This window comes from Heloderma suspectum, chromosome 1 (genome assembly GCF_057233095.1).
Source record: "Heloderma suspectum isolate Gila_16-S chromosome 1, 16-S_ref, whole genome shotgun sequence".
NCBI lineage: Eukaryota > Metazoa > Chordata > Lepidosauria > Squamata > Helodermatidae > Heloderma > Heloderma suspectum.
The window spans coordinates 183,407,787-183,426,904 of NC_139458.1; the positions used below are offsets into that span (position 1 = coordinate 183,407,787).

General features: G+C 43.2%; 1 protein-coding gene across 2 annotated transcripts in view; it reads right to left on the bottom strand.

Moving 5' to 3' along the window:
• Positions 1-9,155, bottom strand: part of LOC146358476 (sodium channel protein type 1 subunit alpha) — a 70,391-nt gene extending 61,236 nt beyond the window's left edge. The window contains exons 1-2 of one of the 2 annotated variants that reach the window (XM_084811912.1): positions 8,889-9,155; positions 5,668-5,786 (exon numbers count right to left, since the gene is read on the bottom strand). In XM_084811912.1, coding sequence (XP_084668038.1) covers positions 5,668-5,786; positions 8,889-9,155 — 386 coding nt within the window. Of the gene's footprint in view, positions 1-5,637; positions 5,787-8,888 lie in introns of both variants that reach the window. The other variant, XM_084811907.1, reaches the window with a different exon arrangement.
• Positions 9,156-19,118: the final 9,963 nt, after the last annotated feature.

Here is a 19,118-nt window from a genome sequence, read left to right on the forward strand (position 1 = left end):
AAAATAGGCACATTCAACACCATATTTAATAGCACTGTAAATTGAAAGGAAAAGCTGTGATATATACTTGTCTACTGTGCAAAGCTGGTGCTATCTATTTAAGCGCAAGGTATAGCATCTATGTGAGGATGCTTAATGTTACAAACTGGAGAGGAGAATGTGTGTCAGCCAGGACAGGAGTATAATGGCCAACACTTAGATTTTTTCTAATGTTAATTAATACTAAAAGTTAATTGTTTACCCGCACACAACACAAAAGATGGCCACATGATGGCACCATAAACTTTGAATTTCCAAACCATACCTTATTTAACCTTACTGACATGTTTTTTTCCTGACTGTATTTCCATCATATTAACATACAGCACAGAAAGGTTTGTTTGAATAACAAATACATGTCCCTAGTATATACTTGGAACTGGATGTCATAAATGTGTTTTTGGGTTTTTTTAGAGGAATATTTCTGGCAACAGTGGGAATGTAAAATGTACAATCTCCACCTGAATGTTTTATAGTAAGATCCAGCCAGAGGTAAACATGGTTAAAGTTGCACTGCATTCAGCAAGAGAGTTAACAAAGAGGAACAGCTCACAGCAAATGCATAACTGTCTGACTGAAACCAATCAGACTAAAAAGTATGTAATGCTGGTTGGATTCAGTACTATCATTGGTGTCATGCCTCCCTCGGACTCCTCTGAGGATGAGGGGAATGGCAGGCTCCAGACCTGGGGGAAGCGACTAGCACATTAGTAGCCCAAGCCCCCTGTGGAGGAGACATGCCTGGCTGCAGCCTCTCCAGAGGAGAAGTTCCACTGACCCCAGCAGAGCAAAGGCAGCTTGGTCTAAGACAGCAATGAAGGCGAGCCTCTGTCCGTTTAAGACAGAGAGGCTCCCAGAGGCCAGAGGATGATTGCCAGCAGCTGTTTCAGGATGCTGCCGGCAAAAGCAGGAAGCAGGCAGAGACAAAGCTGCTGCAGATCAATGTCATCTCCACGTGCTGGATCTCGTCAGCCCCCCCTTGACCCCAAACCTGAACCTCAGCCTTGCTCATGAATCCCTGTGTTTAGACCTTGGACTGGAAAAAGGACTTCCCTCTTCCATGCTGTCTTGACTTTTTGAACTGGTAAAGTCCCCTGCTGTAGCCCCTCCTTTTCCTAGCCTTGGACAGGTTTATGACCCTGCTTATCAGTCAGTGAGTTATCGCTGCTGTTTGCTGGCCAGCTGTGGTCAGCCAGCAAGGACTGACAGTTGGTGCAGTCTAGCACAGATACAGATGCTGTTTGCTGGCCAGCTGCGGTCAGCCAGCAAGGACTGACAGTTGGTGCAGTCTAGCACAGATACAGACTCCAAAAATGACAAATCTGTTACACTGCAGTCTATCATTCACGAACACTGATTAATTCATATGAATTCAAGTGTTCCTGCATTCTTGGTCACTAAGACTGCAGTCCAAAGAACACTCATGTGGACATAAGCTGCCTGGAAAAGATGGGATCTACTTCCAAATAAGCACACATTGGATTGTGCTGCACATCCAGATTGGGTTGGATCCAGATTTAGGTGCATGCAATTGGGCTGGTGAAGTGGACGTCCCTGCCTCCTCCTCCCCACAGCAGCCCCTCCAGGCCTTGACGAGGCTACACAGAGGGTTGAGGAACCTGCTGAATGGGTGAACTGTGGTGCAGGGGGAACAGGGTGGAATCCCTAAAAATCGGGCAGAGGCACCTTCTGTCCACAGAACGTAGGTCCTGCATCCAACCCACTGACTTGAACTGAAAGGTACCATTGTGCAAGTAGAAGGCACTTCTGCTTGTGCAAAGGACGTTCCCTGATTTATACTGAGTCTTCGTCCCCACTGCAGCAGCCTCCTTGAATCACATTCCATGCTATTCTGGAGGGTCCCCAATCCCTAAGGAGTAGTTCCTCAAATGATGCAAGAGGCTCCACTGAGAAAAGGGACCAAAAAGTTCAATTTCGTTCAAGTCATAGTTTTCTAGGGATCAAAACTTTGATTTATGCAGAATCCAGTTTTCAGGTTATGAAACCTGATCTTCATGTTAAAATATCTCTGATTTGTTTCTGCAGTGATTTGGGTGTGTGTGTTTTTCATGTTCCAAATCCAACCCTCAAAATTGTGGTTTCAGTTCAAACCACTGTTTCCCAAATTAATTTCAGTTCAAACATAAAACTGCTACTGAAACTATTAAACAACTTCTTTCATAAATGAAATCTGCAAAGTTAGTCATTGCCTTTTACAGAAGAAAAGAAAACTAGTAAAAACAATCCAGCAAGGTTTAGTTTACCAGTGTCAAGGGCTCCTTGGAGGCCTCTCTCAGTCTAATCCAGTAGCCAAGTCCACATACAGACAAAGGGATTCCTTTCAAAGCTTTATTCTTCTTTTACAACTTAACAACTATACCATTTGCAACTAGATCTGAGCAGCACAGTACCTATGCCCTAAGTTGGAACAGTTGGTCCCCGTTTGAAAGGGAATTACTGGCAGACCCCTGAACTTAAGGACTAGGGAAAGTCCCTCCCCTTTTCCCTTGGATCCTCTGGGTGCAGCCGTTGTTTGCGCGCCAACTGGGCACTACGCCTCCTTTCCACGCCCTCCATCTGACGCCGCTCTCTGCGTCTGCGTCGCGCATCCACCAAGTCTGCTATCCGCGCTCTGTCACTCCCAGGACTGCTATCTAAGCTAGGAATGTTGGTGGGAGGAATCTCCATCAGCTGTTGGCCCTGGGAAAGAGGAGCGCGCTCCCCTCCCAGGAGCAACTGCTTTTCCTCAGAATCAGAACTACTCTGGGATTCTATGGGCTCAGTGTCCACCCTGACAACCAGATATCACCAAAAGCTATCTGGTTCTTGCTAATGTAATTCACATCATTCAGACATAAGCACTGGAAATCTTATATAAGAATATGGTAGTGTAAGGCTTATTACTAGAGATCTACCAGGCTGATTTTGCTCATTTTTGTTTTAAACTGCTTGAGCAGTGTAGACATGCAGAAAATGCTGAAACTTGGAAAAAGTTCAAAGCTCGAGGTTTGAGCAGCTCGGGAAGGGAGAAGGGAGAGGGATGAAGTGAAGAGGAGGTTAATGCGTATGCCCCACACTGTGCATGTAATGTAATATGCGACACAGTGTGTGTATGCACGTGTAATAATGCTTACTCCTGTGAGTGCTAGGCCAACGAGAGGACAGGCACAGAATGCTGGGGAAGAGGCTGAAGAAAAGTCAGTTGGTGATAGTCAGAGGAAGAGGAAGAGAAGCTGAGAAGAAAGAGCTGAAAGGACACCAGAGGGAGAAGAGACAGAAAATCAAGAGACAAAAACAGATAGGCAAGACACCAGGAAGAAGAGGTAAATGATCTTTTCAAAAAGAACATTTTTTTTGCTTTGTTTTCACATTGGCCAGTTTATTTGTAGTACATTTATTTTAAAAGTGTAAAGTTGTTCCAGTCGCAAGGGAAATGGGCAAAGGTTTTTTGTCCAATCATTCTCAGACTACTAGCCCCCATGGTGACATGGGATTTGCACTATTAGAAGTCAGAATATACAGTATAGATAAGCAGTGCAATGCCTTCCATTACACTTTATGCAAAGGACTAAAATATTCAATTGCCGTTATCAGAAATTCTTTTTCCTTATGTCACTTACCCCGATCTTTCTTACAGAAACTGAGGTCCAGACCACACATGGAGGCCACAGTAAAACATTCCAGGGGGCAGCTGTCTCTGTGAGGTGAGCCATTCTCATCACATAGACTACCATATGCAGTGGCTCACCATTTGTTTGACTTCAAGCGATTTCCTCCATTGGAAGAAGGCTGTGGTTGTGTGGAGCAAATTATCCATTCTCTATGAAAATCTGCTGCAAATTACTCCTTACTGTGTGGAGACAACTGCTGGTCTTAACTGCTTTATAGTATAGTCCTGTGCATTTTTACTCAGAAGTCAGTCCACATTGTATTCAGTGGAGCTTGCTCCCAAGTAAGTGTACATAGGATTGAAGCCTTAGTGCAGCATTATCATGGCGGCCGTTACATGTGCATCAGCTCTGATTTGTCAATGATATACTGTAGCAGTTAATAGATAAAGTTTAGGATTTAAGGTATTCATATAGTCAGACCATTTAGGCTGCAATCCTGTGCCCACCAATGAGGGAGTACGCATCAATGAAATCGACGGGACTTCTGAGTAGGTAAGCATAGGATTGCTCTGTTAAAGACCATGTTAGGGCACAATCCTATTCAGATAGGCGGCCGCCTCTGAACTCGGAGGCAACCGCCTATCCAATGCAGGGCAGGAGAAGCACAGAGGGGATCGTTCCCTCTGTGCTCCTCCTCCCCTGCATTTTCAGCTAGACAGCCAATTGTGGCTGTCTGGACACAGGAGGGCGGAGCAGGGGAGGAGGCTGCTGTACGACACATTGGATGTGTTGTACAGGCATTTCCACCCTCCCCGCCCTGGAATACCCACCGGGAATGCCCCTTTTCGGCCACTCGGTGCTCCTCTTGAGAGCGCAGAGCATGGGGCTTTTCTGCGCTGCCTCCAAGGCAGCACGGAAGTAAGGGGAGGTCGGTTCCTGGAAAACCAGATATCTTATGGCCATCTAGCTGCTGTCTAGCAGCCATGGGATTGCTCCCTTAACTACGTAAATGCTGCTGCTAGCATCCTTCTATATTTATTGATATAATCTCAGCTTTTATACACAACACTAAACATTAAGCACCGGAGCACAGCCTCTGTGCTCGAAGTCAAACTAACAGTTGGGTGCTTCAGTGGAACAGGACAGTAAAACCAGCATCTTATGGTATCCTGCTTGAAGGAAACAAGCTTTCAAAGGATTTTGTTTATATATTTAAGAAATTTATACCCTGTTTTCCCCTCCAAAAAAGGCTTTCAAACAAAGTGGCTTACGAAATATTAAAAAACCACAATTTTTTAAACATTTTATCATTGCAGATCAGTAATCCACAGCCATGTCATTGTACATATAGAGTTGAATACAAGTGTACCTTTCCCAAAAGCCCATGCACAGAGCTGCAGCTGACATTCAGTTCAGTGGTATCTGCTTATATCGGAGCTGGGTATGCATAGTAGAGCTTGGTGTCCCAGCTACAGAAATGAAATAATCAATGGTTAACAGAGCAATGCTGTACATTTCTATTTAGAGGTAAGTCTCATTAATTTAAACAAACCTATTCCATCATGTGGATCCAGGATCTGCCTTCCATAGATGGAAGGGCTCCCCTTATAGAAGGTACCTCTGCCTGATTTTCAGGGTTTCCCCCCTTCTCCTGCACCCCACCGTTCACCCCATTCAGAAGGTTCCCTGCCTTTCCATGTAGCATTGTCAGGGGGCTGGAGGGGAAGTCTACATCTGCCAGCCTAGTTGCCTACGCCTAAATCTGGATCCAACCCAATAGATTTCTGTGGCAGGGTTATTCACATATTTGTGAAATTTTGTAGGAAGGTGGTTCCAGAAAGTTTAGAATTTATTTTTGTGTTGTTATTAAATGGTTTTGGAATATCTTCCTCTTAAACCTAGTAATGTAAAATAAGGAATAGTAAACATCAGAAGATAATAGAGCAAAACATGTTTGTAAATTGCTATCTTACGAAAACAACAAAACTGTTTCAAAACAGCCACTTGAAAAGGATATGAATGTACCAAAATCTTAATAGCTATTTTTCTAAGAAGGCTGAAAGGACTTATAATGTATAGGGCAGGGGTGGCACTGAATCGGAAAATTGCCTTCCCTCTATTCAATACTATAAAAGTCTGGAAGAAAAAAAGAAAATGTGAAAGCAATTGAAACTTACGCAGTTCTACATTCATTTTTCTTTTTTTAACTTTTTCCAGTGATGAAAATGTAGTCATTCTACAAGCATCCTATCTAGTAAAAAGTCTTATTGTCATCACTTACCTGATAAGCAGTACCATATTTGCCATTATAAGGAAGCATCATTTCTTTCAAAGGTGTTCTTGCATATCAACATGAGAATACATGTGTACCTTCATAGTGATGACAATATGAACATATTTAGTTACGTTGGAACATATTTAGTTACATCCCTTAGTGTTTCAAAGAGAAGAAAGAGGCACCAGTAAATGAAGTAATGCATTCCCCCCCCCCAATATTTTCCTTCTTCCCAAGCAGTAATTTTTTTCCTCTGTGAAATTTATTTAGGAGAGCTGACAACAGCAATTATATTTACTATACAGTAAGTGTAGTAACAAATCCAGGAGATATCTTGCTGCAGTTCTCGTTCCTGGATACAACCAGTGAAGGTGCTGAAATTCATAATTATCTAGTTTCATATATGAATTGTATTGCTTGGCTGTATTACAAAACAAGTGCCATTCCTCTTGCTTAAATTATCAAATGAAATTTGATGCATCTGCACTCAGCAGCCCAGGTGGCCAAAGCCAACTGCTTTGGAGGTGCATGGACAGAACCTAACCCTTTATTTCAAGCGTGCTTTTTGACTGCCATAAACTACCTGACCAGACCACCCAATCAACCTGCCTTTCAGACTGGTGAGTACCTTCTCAATTTCGCTTAATTCACTCGTTTCTTGCAATGTTTTATGTGGTTGTCGTTGTCCTTCATCCGCAGCTTGTTCTGAATGCTGGCTGAGAAAGCTCATAAACATTGAGATGATTCCAAAGCAACCAAAAGGGAATTTGCCTGTGACAACCTCTGGGGACCAGGTTTTCTGAAGGACTGCCTTCTATATGATTCTGCCTGGGTATCTGCAGGAGAGGCCCTCCTCCTGCCAATAGCACAGGCCCATCCGGAAGGGACATGTGAAAGAGGGCCTTCTCAGTGGATGTCCAAGGCTCTAGAATTCCCTTCCTAGGGAGGCTCATCAAGATCCCACTCTGATGGCCTTCTGCCAGTGGGCAAAGACCTTGTTGTTCAGACAGGCTTTTGGCCTCCTAGGTTGATTGTGATCTCTTTAGTGTTGTTTTTTCATCATTTATTTTAGTTGGCTGATGTTTTTATTTGCTCTTGTTTTATCTGCTTGATTTTGTATTTTGTTAAAATGTTTTTATTGCATTTGTTGGAATTGTGTGTTTAACTGTTGGTGGCCACCTTTGGTGGGGTATAAATTTAAATAATAAATAAACTCCACCTTTAATATATATAGTCCAGCCCAGCACATACTGATACTCATATATCTTATGTGTTGCTCTCTACGGGAGATGATTTTGTGTGAAGACTTTGCTCTTCTGACTTTGCAGAGCTTTTCCTGGTCATATCTCTCAAAGTGTTCAAGAGCAGAATCTTGTGTGGATGCTGGAAATTAATTGGACATATGCCATCTCTGAGGAATGGCCCCAAAATTGTGGGGAGCAAAAGCTAAATGGATAGGGTTGCAGCTGATATAGTCAGTGGTCAACTATCATTTGTTCCTGGATGCCAGGTGAAACTGGTGCATATGATCAGAGGAGGGTGATGAAGAGAAGGTCATTTGATGGAAGACATGAAATAGACATAAGAATGTCAATCAAAGAAGACAAAAACAAAAACTGCAGCTGCATCAGCTTGTTTACTAGCTACTAAGCCTATACTATGGCTAGGTAATGTGGTGCTTGCGGGTACCAATGAGCCTTCAGACACCTTTCTTTGTGTCCACCAAGGTGATCTAGTCATTCCACATTCTTTTTAATTAACACATTGGCAATGAAAATTGTGGGTTCAAAGCAGTTGTTTAGAGTGCTGCGGATCAGACCCCACTTCTGTCTTGTATTCAGTCTTTTGGGCAGGTTACTTGCCCTTTGCCATGCCTCCCATGGCAGCCATTTTGTGGTGGTGCCCAAGACAATTTATCAAATTGTCCAATGTGCCCAAGGCCTCAAAAAGTGTTGGTGCAGTAAATGGTTACACATTGTATTTGTGGAGAAGCAATCACCACAAGCACAACCCAGCTCACATACATCAAGCCATACATCAAAATAATTGGCCCATCATAGAAGAGGCCAATATGAATATGAACTTGAGCACGCTCCGGGAGAGAGCGCAGGACAGGAAGGCCTGGCGTGCTATGGTCCATGGGGTCACGAAGAGTCGGACACGACTGAACGACTCAACAACAACAACAAAGAAGAGGCAACATGGGAGATCATGTTTTCCTCTAACCTTAGTAAATCAGGCCAGACACTAATTCAAGACAAATACTGGGTTCAAACAACATGCCATGGACGCCAAGTTGCATATGCAATCCCCGCTTGGGAGTTGACTTGTTGTGTGAACCTGGCAAGCATGGGTTATGCCAGGGTTAAAAAACCCTTGCGTAATCCTAAAACAGACCATAGGTTATGCGAGGATTGTTTAACCCTCACATAACCCACACTCGTCCAGTTCACATGACCCAACAACCCCCAAGCGGGGGTTGCATATTCAAAATGATGGCTGCACGCACCAAAGCCTGACCATGGGCTGTCATGTCATGTGAACAGTCCCAAAATATGTCACTTCCAAGTTGCCTAATGTGAAACAGGTTATAATTTTACGATTCCGACACACTGAATTCTTCTCATTTTAGAATCAGAATCCCCCCTTTTCTTTTTTTCTTGGTCATTCTCTCAGAGTAGAAAATATAAGTCATTCCTGGTGTATGCATTTTCAATGATTTGTTAGCCATCAATTTCCTGCAAAGAATAAATAAAAATATCTATGCAGTATAACCAATTCTTCTTACCCAGAAATACTGATTTTCAAACCTGGTAGATCACAGATAACAGAGATCTTAAAAAGAAGCTTCTGCAAATTGCAGGTTGCATACCTGACTGCAAAAAAAAGAAGAGAGGAGGGATACCAAAGCAGCACTGCAAAAGGAAAGTGACAATGTAAAGTGCTTGATATGAAACACTCACTTTTTTATTAACATAAAATGGGTCCAGGTCTTCCAAGGGAGTAGCCACCATTCCAGGAGGTATGTCTCCATAAATAAATGGCAGTGATTTGCCAGCCTCCAAGTCACTACTTGGCTTTGGGCCATTTTCATCATCGACGTCTTTATGGTCTTGTTTGGACTGCTTAGCCTTTTCTGCAGCAATACGTTGTTCAATAGCTGCAAGAGACTCTCTAGTGAAGTAGTGAAAGCTGTCAGGTCCTGGTGGTACAAGCACTGGCTGCTCCATCTTTTCATCCTGCACATTTTAATTACCAGTTATTCTCCTGCATAAGGAAGTACTGAGAGAGAGAGGGAAGGAGGGAGAGAGAGAAAGAAAGAAAGAAAGAAAACATGACTAAGGAATGAAGAAAATTTGTATTGCTTCTTCATTATGTTAACATAAAATGATGCAAATAAATTACTACACTGTTAAAATGATAAACTGAAGACATTAAAGAATGAGACTTCCTACTCACAGACACAATCCACCAACAGGCACTGTTGCTGTACAGCTTCCATTTCTTTTGGAGGGAATTGTTTGAGGTTACGATTACTAGCTATTTTTTCCTGGCAGGGCATCTATACCTTTAATGGTGGCATGACCAGCCAAAATTGATCAGATGAAGCATTTACTGGCATGCAGATCCAATGATGGGGAAAGCATCACTTCCTGAATTTCTACTTGTTTTGTAGCTGTCAAAAACATAGGAACCCACAATGAGGTTCTCTTAGAAGCCCACTGGAATGAATGGAGATTGCCCAACAGCACTGAACAGTAGAATGTATCTTAAAATATGAAACTATTTGCTTCTTGACCCAGCTACTTAGGTTAAAGCACCGGTCCATTGTGCAAGCCATTTAATCATTTTAAAGCTGTAAGCAAGCTGAATTTTTGTTATCAAAGGGCATCCAGACTCAGCCTTTTATTGAAAGCAGTATTTTAGTAATTCTGATATATTTTTTTAAATGTCACACTATAGACTCCTAGGGGAACACATTGGTTAATTACAAAAGAGTCTAATTCAGCAACTTCTCCTTGTACTTGATTTTAGCTGGAATAATCCTCTGATGATATTTTCAGAATCAGGTCAGAGCAAACCCCAAAACTTCACTATCATCTATAACATGCAGATGGGGGGGGGGGGACCAACTAAACAGCAGATAGTTGCAAAGGAGAGGGAAGCACATTTTCAATAACCCCAATATAACCCCAATATATGGCTCCTACTCTCTAATATTCCTGAGCACACATGCTCATTATAGTTGCACAAAGCGGTATATGCACTTTATTGCTTTTAGTGCATTAAATATACTATTTTGGAAATAGACTTAAGAACGGAAGGATACAAAATATTGTCATAAATACAGTATGCGGCCAAAACTCAGCAAGGCAACAGGGGGTGGGTGAGTGGGTGGAAACCACCAAATGCTCGAGAAAATTGCTTATGCTGCACCTTTTATGCTGCTGAATGGCTTTCTGATTTTTGCAGGCATAGTTTTCAAATGTGTGTTTGGGCAGAGTGTAGAGCACATACCCCCGCCTCCCTTGTTAGAGACTAAAGCAATGTGTCTGCAGTCTCCACCCATTGGCAGGCTGCCGGTTGGAGGGGGGGGGGCTGTGATTGTTAGTGCCAGACCTAATACACCGGACAAAGGAAGAGATGAAGAATGGCGGAGAAGTGCAAAAGCGAGAGCTGATAAGAAGGGTGATAGATCAACAGAGTGGAGAAGTGATACTGAAGGAAAAGCATGGGCCACAGGAAGAGAGTGCAAACTCATTTTAAAGGGGAAAAAAGAAGGCAGGAGAGAACACTGCAGATGGGGGAAAGGGGGTGGGGGGAAAGGAGGAGGAAGGAGAGAAAAAGAAAAGAGGGAAAAAAGAGAAGAACTAGCAACAACTTTCAGAATCATGTAAGATAATTTTAAAAAGAACAATAGATGGTAGAATACTTAAGCAGGAAGACCAGAGAGACAGAATGGTTAAGAAAAAAAGGGGGGATAGAAAATTGCCCGGTGGTTCTGAAAATGTTACTTGTGGTCAAACTGCAAAAAAATTATCTGCAGGGGACCTTTGAAAGTCCCTCTCAGTTGCAAGTGTTTGGGGAGTGGGTAAAAAGATTTTGCTTAATGGCAGCAGGAAAAGCCCTACACTGCAAAAACAGCTAATGGATCCTTAATGCACATGAAGAGTAAAACAAAAATAAAAAACACAACCCTGAATTTCAAAGCTCTCTCTTGACCACATCTGTTAAGTGGATGAATCTCAATATACTTCAGTGTTAACATCTGAATCGACATTTAAAGGAACATAAAGGGGAGTTTCATTTCAAATGGCAAATCCAACCTTTTCAGATGTTGTAATTGCAAGCCAGGTGGAATCAATAAGCATTATATATTATCATAAATATCTGCAAGATTACCTAAATTTTCACACAGAGACAGTAATAATTGATGGCACCAAATAATTGGTTTAGGAGTTTTGCACTGTCCCAGTTACATTTGTTAATAATTTTAGAAATTCATACATAATGCATGCGTATATATGTGTGTGTGTATATATATTATAATATAATGTGGGTCATTATAGGACATACCGTTACAGGACATACCATTACTATTGGCCAAGTGTCAAAGAATGGATTATGATCTACAATACTGCTTTAAAAATCAAATTTAACATGAGCTTTCTTAAAAATAATACAGTTTAATTCTTAAACTTGAAAGCACTCATTGACAATGAGACTGACTTGGTTGCTCTAGAATTCTTAATTCACAATACAGTATTATTATTATTATTATTAATAATAATAATAATAAAATATCTTCATGATTTTTGAACAACTGATGGTGGCAATACATGAGGCTCTTGACACTCGTTGCTGCATGAAAGGCTGGGCCAGCACTTCTACTGGATGGATATGACACATTTGTTCCAAGTATTGTTCTTATACAAAACAGCAAGCTGCTGCATGGCTATGTTGCTCTTGCTCCCTTTCATACTACTGCAACAGACAATGGCCCAAAAAGGAGCTGGGGAGGGGAGAGGGAGGAGGATGCTGATGAATGGAGCAGAAATGGTGGTGCTGAAAGTCCCAGAACAGAGACACTGTCAGGTTTTGGGCAAGAAGAAAACATCCAAAGCACCTGAGTGCTGAAGGAACAGCCAGCTGACAGGGAGGCAGTATTCTAGATCAGACGTCCTGAAACTGGTGCCCTCCAGATGTTTTGGGCTTCAACTCCCATCAGCTCCAGCCAACACAGGAACAAGGGAAGTTGCCTTACCCTGAGTCAGGTAATTGGCCCATCTAGCCTAATATTGTCAACACTGACTGGCAGCAGCTCTCCAGGGTTTCAGGCAGGAATTTTTCCAGCCTTATCTTCTGACGCCAGGGATAGAACCTGGGACCTTCTGTGTGCAAAGCAGCTGCTCCACCACTGATCTACGGTCCACCTCTTAAAGCCAGCTATGAAGGGTGGTGACGTTGGGCTGGAGAGGGGAAAAAGGCCCACCAACACCCCAACAGTACTACAGTTCTCACTTTGTGTGGAGTGTTCAAAGTCAGAGGCAGCTTCAGAGAATTCTCCATTCATACATCCTTGCCCTTACAGATTCAAAAAGCCCACTGAGGGCCTCAAATCCTGGAGTTGACACTGTACAGGAGCACAAGAGTAGAGTGCTAGTTTTCATACTGACATTTAAACTCAGGGTTTTACTAAGGTTGCTGTACAGCATATTTAAACCAGACAGGTAAGGAAGGATTCCTGGTTTATGCAAATATCAAAGCTTGCACAAGGCCTATTCAGCCCTTGCCAGTCTAACGCAGCCTTCCAACTTTTTCCTCCATTCCTTACGAAGACAACTGTCCAGCTAACACAGGGTTACGTGAGAGGCTTATGTGGGCTTAGGTCGGGCAAAACTGAAGAGTGTTTTTAAAACAAGGAAAAGACTTATTTAGGAAAAACAGAAGGAACATCAATTCTGGCATGTAGAAAACAGACAGCAAAATAGTATTCTAGGGCCAGCATCAGCAGCTGGCATCCCTTGGGCAGCTGCCAGGAGCCCAGCAAGGCTTTCAGCAGGTGCTGGCTTTGGGACCCTGCAGTGAGTGGTGGGCTTGGAAGCCTCTTGCCATTTAAAACTTCTCACAATGCCACAGACCAGCCTTCCCCAACCTGGTGCCCTTCTGATGTCGTGGACTACAACTCCTACCATCCCCGATCACTGGCCATGCTTGCTGGGGCTGATGGGGGTTGTACTCTATAACATCTCGAGGGGAACAGGCTGGGGCAGCGAGGGAAATTTAAAATGACTGATGCAGGATGGGGGCCCACCTTGCTGCAAACCCAGCCCTGATATTAGCCCATTCATTGTGATGAAGGAGTACAAGTTGTATATAGGGTTGCATCATTTCTTTTCTTGTGGGGAATCTGTGCCTTTCGCAGCTGCATTAGAAGTATGTCTTGACCAAGAGGCACCATTTCAGATCTCAGTAGTGTGGGCAGGGTCACATTTGGCTATTCATTCGATAAAATCACTGTTTATGCTGGAGATAAAGGGATTAGATAAACTCATGGAGGATAAGGCTATCGATGATGGCTAGTCATGATGGCTATATACTACACCTCCAGGATCAGAGGCAGCATGCCTATGTACATCAGTTGCTGGGGAACAACGGCAGGAGAGGCCTATTGCATTCATGTCCTGCTTGTGGGCTTTTCTGGATGCCTCTGGTTGGCCGCTATAGGAAACAGGATGTTAGACAAGACAGGCCTTTGGTCTGATCCAGCAGGGCTCTTCTTATATTCCTGAAGGCTGACTATCCATGTAGGAAATACAGAGTGGAGACTGCCCTCGCTACCCTACCTATATAGCATCCCTGCTACATAGCTGTTACCAAGGCATTATGAGAGTTGAAGATGGAAGAGGCACCTTTTCAGCCTAAAGAGCAAAAACAAGTCTCTTACAGTATCTCATACCAGAGATACCTAAGCAGGTGATTCCAAAAAAACAACAACCCTGTAGTTTTCCTTTGAGGAAAAAGCTTTCCTTCAGGTATCCCAGGGGATTTCTGGAAGGCAACTGCAGCATTTCAAACAATAACTGAATTTAATATGCAGATTTGATCTCAGCTGAACATCAGGAAAGTAAGCAGGTGGCAAACTGATTAGGATAGTAATTTTCTGCCTGTGTAAGTTATTTGCAGACCTGGCAAATAAGACAAGATAGGTTTTAAGTAATTTGGGATGTATATCTTAAGCCCTATGCAGACATTTTAAAGTCACCGACAATCTATGCAAGGGGGAGAGGTCAGAATTGATGTCATAGAACAGGGGTAGGCAACCTTTTTTGTCCCATGGGCACATGTGGCAATTTGAGAAACTGTCCTGGGAGCCACCAAAAAATTGCTGCCATGGGAGACATGGCTAGTGACAAAGGACAAGTAACCTGCCTAAAAGCCTGAGTATAAGGCAGAGGTGGGGTCAGAGCCCCAACACACTAAACCAGTCCTTTGAACTCACAGTTTTTGGCACCAACAGAAACCTATTTCACAGAAGGCATCTCTTCCCCATCTCTCTGCTAGCCAACTCATTCTTCTCCACCATGTCTTTTTGTTTCTCACTCTGGGTCACCACCTACAGACTCTTTCTCACCCTAGCTCACCACCCATAGACTCTGTGTGTGTGTGTGTGTCTGTCTCACACACATGCAAGCACCCCATGTATCCATTCTTCCCTTCTCCTCACTGCAAGTACATGAAAAACCATACTCACTCTTTTTCAGAATCCCTCCAAAATTCCCCCTAAACAGTCATTAAGAAAATTAGTTATTTTTCTAAGTGGGAGGGGCAGGGTGCCAAAGTGGGCACCCAAAAAGGTGTCCAAGGGCACACTGGTGCTTGTGGGCACCACTTGCCAACCCCTCTTGTAGAATGAAACCTATGAAGGAAGGTAAGAAGAATCAGCTGGTGGTGGGTCAACAGTGCCTCCCCCTTCCTCTACAGCTGCATTCTTGGGCTGTGAAAGTGGGAAGGCATTTTCTGCACTTTTGATGGTAGGCTGGCAAAATTATTATACATTTGGAGGGCACAGGGCAGAAGACTTACATTCATAATAGTCGGCATCTTTTTCTCTACCCCCACCCCTTTATAAAACAAAAAACCAAACAGTTTTTGCCACTGTAGGAAAGTGGCAGCAGAGCTCCTCTGATCTAAGCCCATTTCACCCCACAGTGCCTCTAGTGAAGGATGCTACATCGCGACATTGTTGTGGGGGGTCATGGCTGCCCTGAGTAGGACAGCAGAGGCAGCCATGTTTTCTCCCTAACAATGCATCAGGAAGGGAACAATGTTGTGATGTAGCATCATTCAGCAGAAGTATTGTGGGATAAAATGGCCCCTGATCAGAAGAGTATGGCCACCGCTGTTTCCTCTTGGCCGCAAAAAGTTTTTTAAAAGAGGCAAAAAAGGAAGAGAAGCCCCTGTTAGGAATGTAAGTTCCCTGCCCTCAGAATTTAGAAGAATTTTGCCAGCCCACAGGTTTCTTTGCCCTGCTATTCACCCACACCTCCACCTTTAAGAATGTGCCAAATGAAGTTCCTTTTGGAACTTTCAGCACAGCACTACGCTCAGCTAATTTCCTCCCTCAAGCTCAAAGTGGCAGCCCCTGCTGAGAAGGAATAATTTATGTGTAAACTTAATGTCATATGCCAGGGGTAGGCAGCCAGGTGCCCTCCAAATGTTTTACTCCCATAAGCCCCAATAAGCATGACCAATGGTAACGGATTATGGGCATTGCTGTCCAGCTCATCTGGGGGGTACCAGGTTGCCTACTCCTGTCATATACTCTAGGATAAAGCCCTGGGATTGAAGATACCTTGGCCCAAATTAAGCTCTACCCAGGAATTAAAACTTGTCAGATTAACTTCACTGTCTTCCAATGTAGGTGATCCTCCACTGATTATTTTCCATTGTCAACAACATTTGATGTTGGTTTTGATTCACTCCCTTCCAGAAGTGACTCTAATTGCTGATTTGCACAATTCAGTTCATTCCTTCATTCTGCCAGTGCAAAAGTCAAGTTTTAAAACTTGGATAAAAGGAGAAAACTGCTGGCACAAAAAGAATATAAAGCATGTTCCACGACAACACACATGCTAAACCATGCTAAACTATAACAATATGCATAACAAATGTAGTCTACTATAAATTCATCTCTCATCTCTATCTTTGAGAGAGACTGTGTCCTCCACCCCTGCCCCCCACTGCACACATGCAGTCAGTTCACTCTGGTAGTCTGAAGCTGATCACTAAGGATGTATTTGGGCAACAGAAATCTGTTACAGTAAACAGTTCTTAATCTCTACCCTTCTGTTTGTCCTTGCCCTGTAACACACATTATGATTTTTGCTTTTGGCTAAAAATTAATAAATCAGAGCTATCAAAAGGCACATGCAGGCTGCTGTCTCAAAGTGCGATCAAAATAATAAGGAAAGAGTAGTAAATACCATGAAATTAAGCACAGTTTCCTCCGAGGTGATCATAAAGGTTCTGTATTTGCCTTTAATGTTCCACTATTTTATAATTATTTATTGTATGTTTTTAATTTCTTGATTTGTGAGCTGCTCTGGGAACCCTTTGGGGTCGAACAGCAGGATAAGAGATAAAGGGCTTTCCAAATATATGTAGCCATCATTGTACTTACCTGCATGCATTTCCAAACCCATGCAATAGAAAGTAAAACAAATTCATTTATTTATATATGTATCTCACTGTATCCTGAAAGCACACAGTAATATATTTCAAGAGAGAGAGAAAATACATTTCCATAAATTCCGTAAGCAAGAAATGTAATCTGTCTGCTTCCATTGATAGACCATGAAACCACACTACCAGTTTGCACCCACAATGCAGAGTGTCATGACTGAACGAACAGTGGCACTTGGGAATTGGTGTCTTCTCAAGGGCTACTGCTTCGGTCCCCAAGCGCCACCACTTATTGAACCCTGTCATGCTGTGGTGCACATCAGGATGACAGAGGGAGAAGGAAAGAAATAATGCCTGGTTCTCAAACTGTGCCCAGTACTGTCAGATGCTGCAAATTGTCACCCCACTATATCTGAGGTGCTGCCAACCAACATTCCTGTGCCCACCTCCATTATCTCTACTATGTGTGGTGCCAGTCCACCTGGGCACTGTAAACAGAAGCTTTGTAATATCTGGGGTGCCCGCCTGCCATCTATCCTTCTCTCCTTGTCCGCTGCTTCTCTGCCCACCCATTTCGCCACTATGCCCATACAGGGCTACGGCTACCGACTTCAATGAGAAAGAGACTGTGCGTGTGCACTCCTGGTTCTTCCTGCCCCACTGTCAGGAACAGAGACAGAGCACTGACCAGCTGCTGCTTCAGTCTGCCTTAAATAGAGGCTGACAATCCTGATACTGGTTGCCTCAAGAAGAGAGACTGGCCATGGTGACCTCATGCTGATGTTGCTTAACTAAAAAGGGAGACACACACAGGCGCGCGCACACACACACACACAGGCCACTGTGACTTCATGCTGATGCTGCTCAGATGAAGCAGAGAGAAACTGGCCATTACGTTGCCAACCACTTTCATTGTGTTGCCAACCACTTTCATTGTGTCCACAACTGAAGGACAGGAGACATCGGGCCTCTTTCCCACATCTTGCCAACCACTTTCATGAGGAAGTTTCCCTTTCTGCTCTGGACCAGATAACTTATTAACTTTACTTTTCCTCTCCTTAGGTAGGCAGGCACTGTGCCTACAATTCTTTTTAGTGTATGGGTTGACTGGGCCTTAATTCCTGCTGGGCCACTACTGATATTCTCTTCCAGTGATTTCAGTAATGAACTACTGAAGGGTTAACAGCCCCCATATGGGGATGAGAAAACATTAGAGAGCCATCTTGAGAAGGGTTCTTGTTATTCCAATACAGAACAAATGGAAAATGGAAAAAAAAACACACCAAATAAAAATAAAAATAAAAATCCTAAAACTAAAATAGAGATCAACATTCAAGCTAAACTAAACTAAAACGTTACCTCCTGCATACCTCTACAGTAGCCTTGGTTACAAAGGCATACATGTCAGTAGTTAAGTGGTGGTATCTTAGATCAGTGTAGGGAGAAAAGTATGTATTTGCTTCAGTCAAGACCAATTAGCTTCTGAAGCATTATCGCAGAGACAATTGGAACGCTCTGCTAGTTTGCTGCTTATGCCTCACCTTTCCTAGATATGATTTTGCATAGGATGGCCTGCATGGCTCCACTTTGCTGCTTCCAAGCACTTTCAGAACTATTATTTTGAGAACTAGTACAAAAGGTGAGGAGAGCTGTATTTCACTTAATATAATAATCTCTCTAAGGGCATGTCCCACTGGCACCTTCCCATAGTTCCTATCAGATGCACAATCTGGACTAAAGGAAGATTATTCCTAGGATACCTCCATGGTCCCTTGCACAAAGCCAGCAATACAGACTGCATAGGGAAGGGAAGCTGATGGGAGTTGTAATCCAAAACATCTGGGGGGCACCAGGCTGCCTACCCCAGCCCTTTGGGAAGGCTCAGTGGTCCCAGGTTCAATCCATGATATCTCCAGGTAGGGCTGGGAAAACCTCTTCTGGACAACCCTTCACAACTGAGCTAGATGGACCAATGGTCCAACCGTGTATGAGGCACCTTCCTGTGTTCCAGTCCTTCCTGGTTTGGCACCACTTCATGTCTGCCATGTGACTTGCAGAAAAAAGAGTTGCAGCTGTAGAACCTCACACTTCTGGCTGCCTTTCTGACAGCTTTTTTGACATATCCTATGAGAAAAATTGTAGGAGTTATTAGAAGGGCAGACTGGGGGGCAGAGAGTGTTAATAGACCCTCTCATGCTGTAGGCTCATAAGCATTCTCTCCTCCGAAATCTAAAAACCAAAAATAAATAAATAAATCTCAGTCTTGCAAACCACATGGAAAGTGAGGGAACTGGAAACCATCCTGCAATTAATCATTATTAAAGGGAATCATTCCCTCGGGACTAAGGTTGTTTAGCACAGTTGCCACCTGTGTTCTGGGCCTCTGTTAGGCACAGAATGCTTAGCTCATCATGGTAATCTGACTACAATGCATTATCTACAGCGGTAATAGAGTACAATAGAAATGTTGTAATTTATGACACTCTCTTGATGCTGTGTGATTTTGG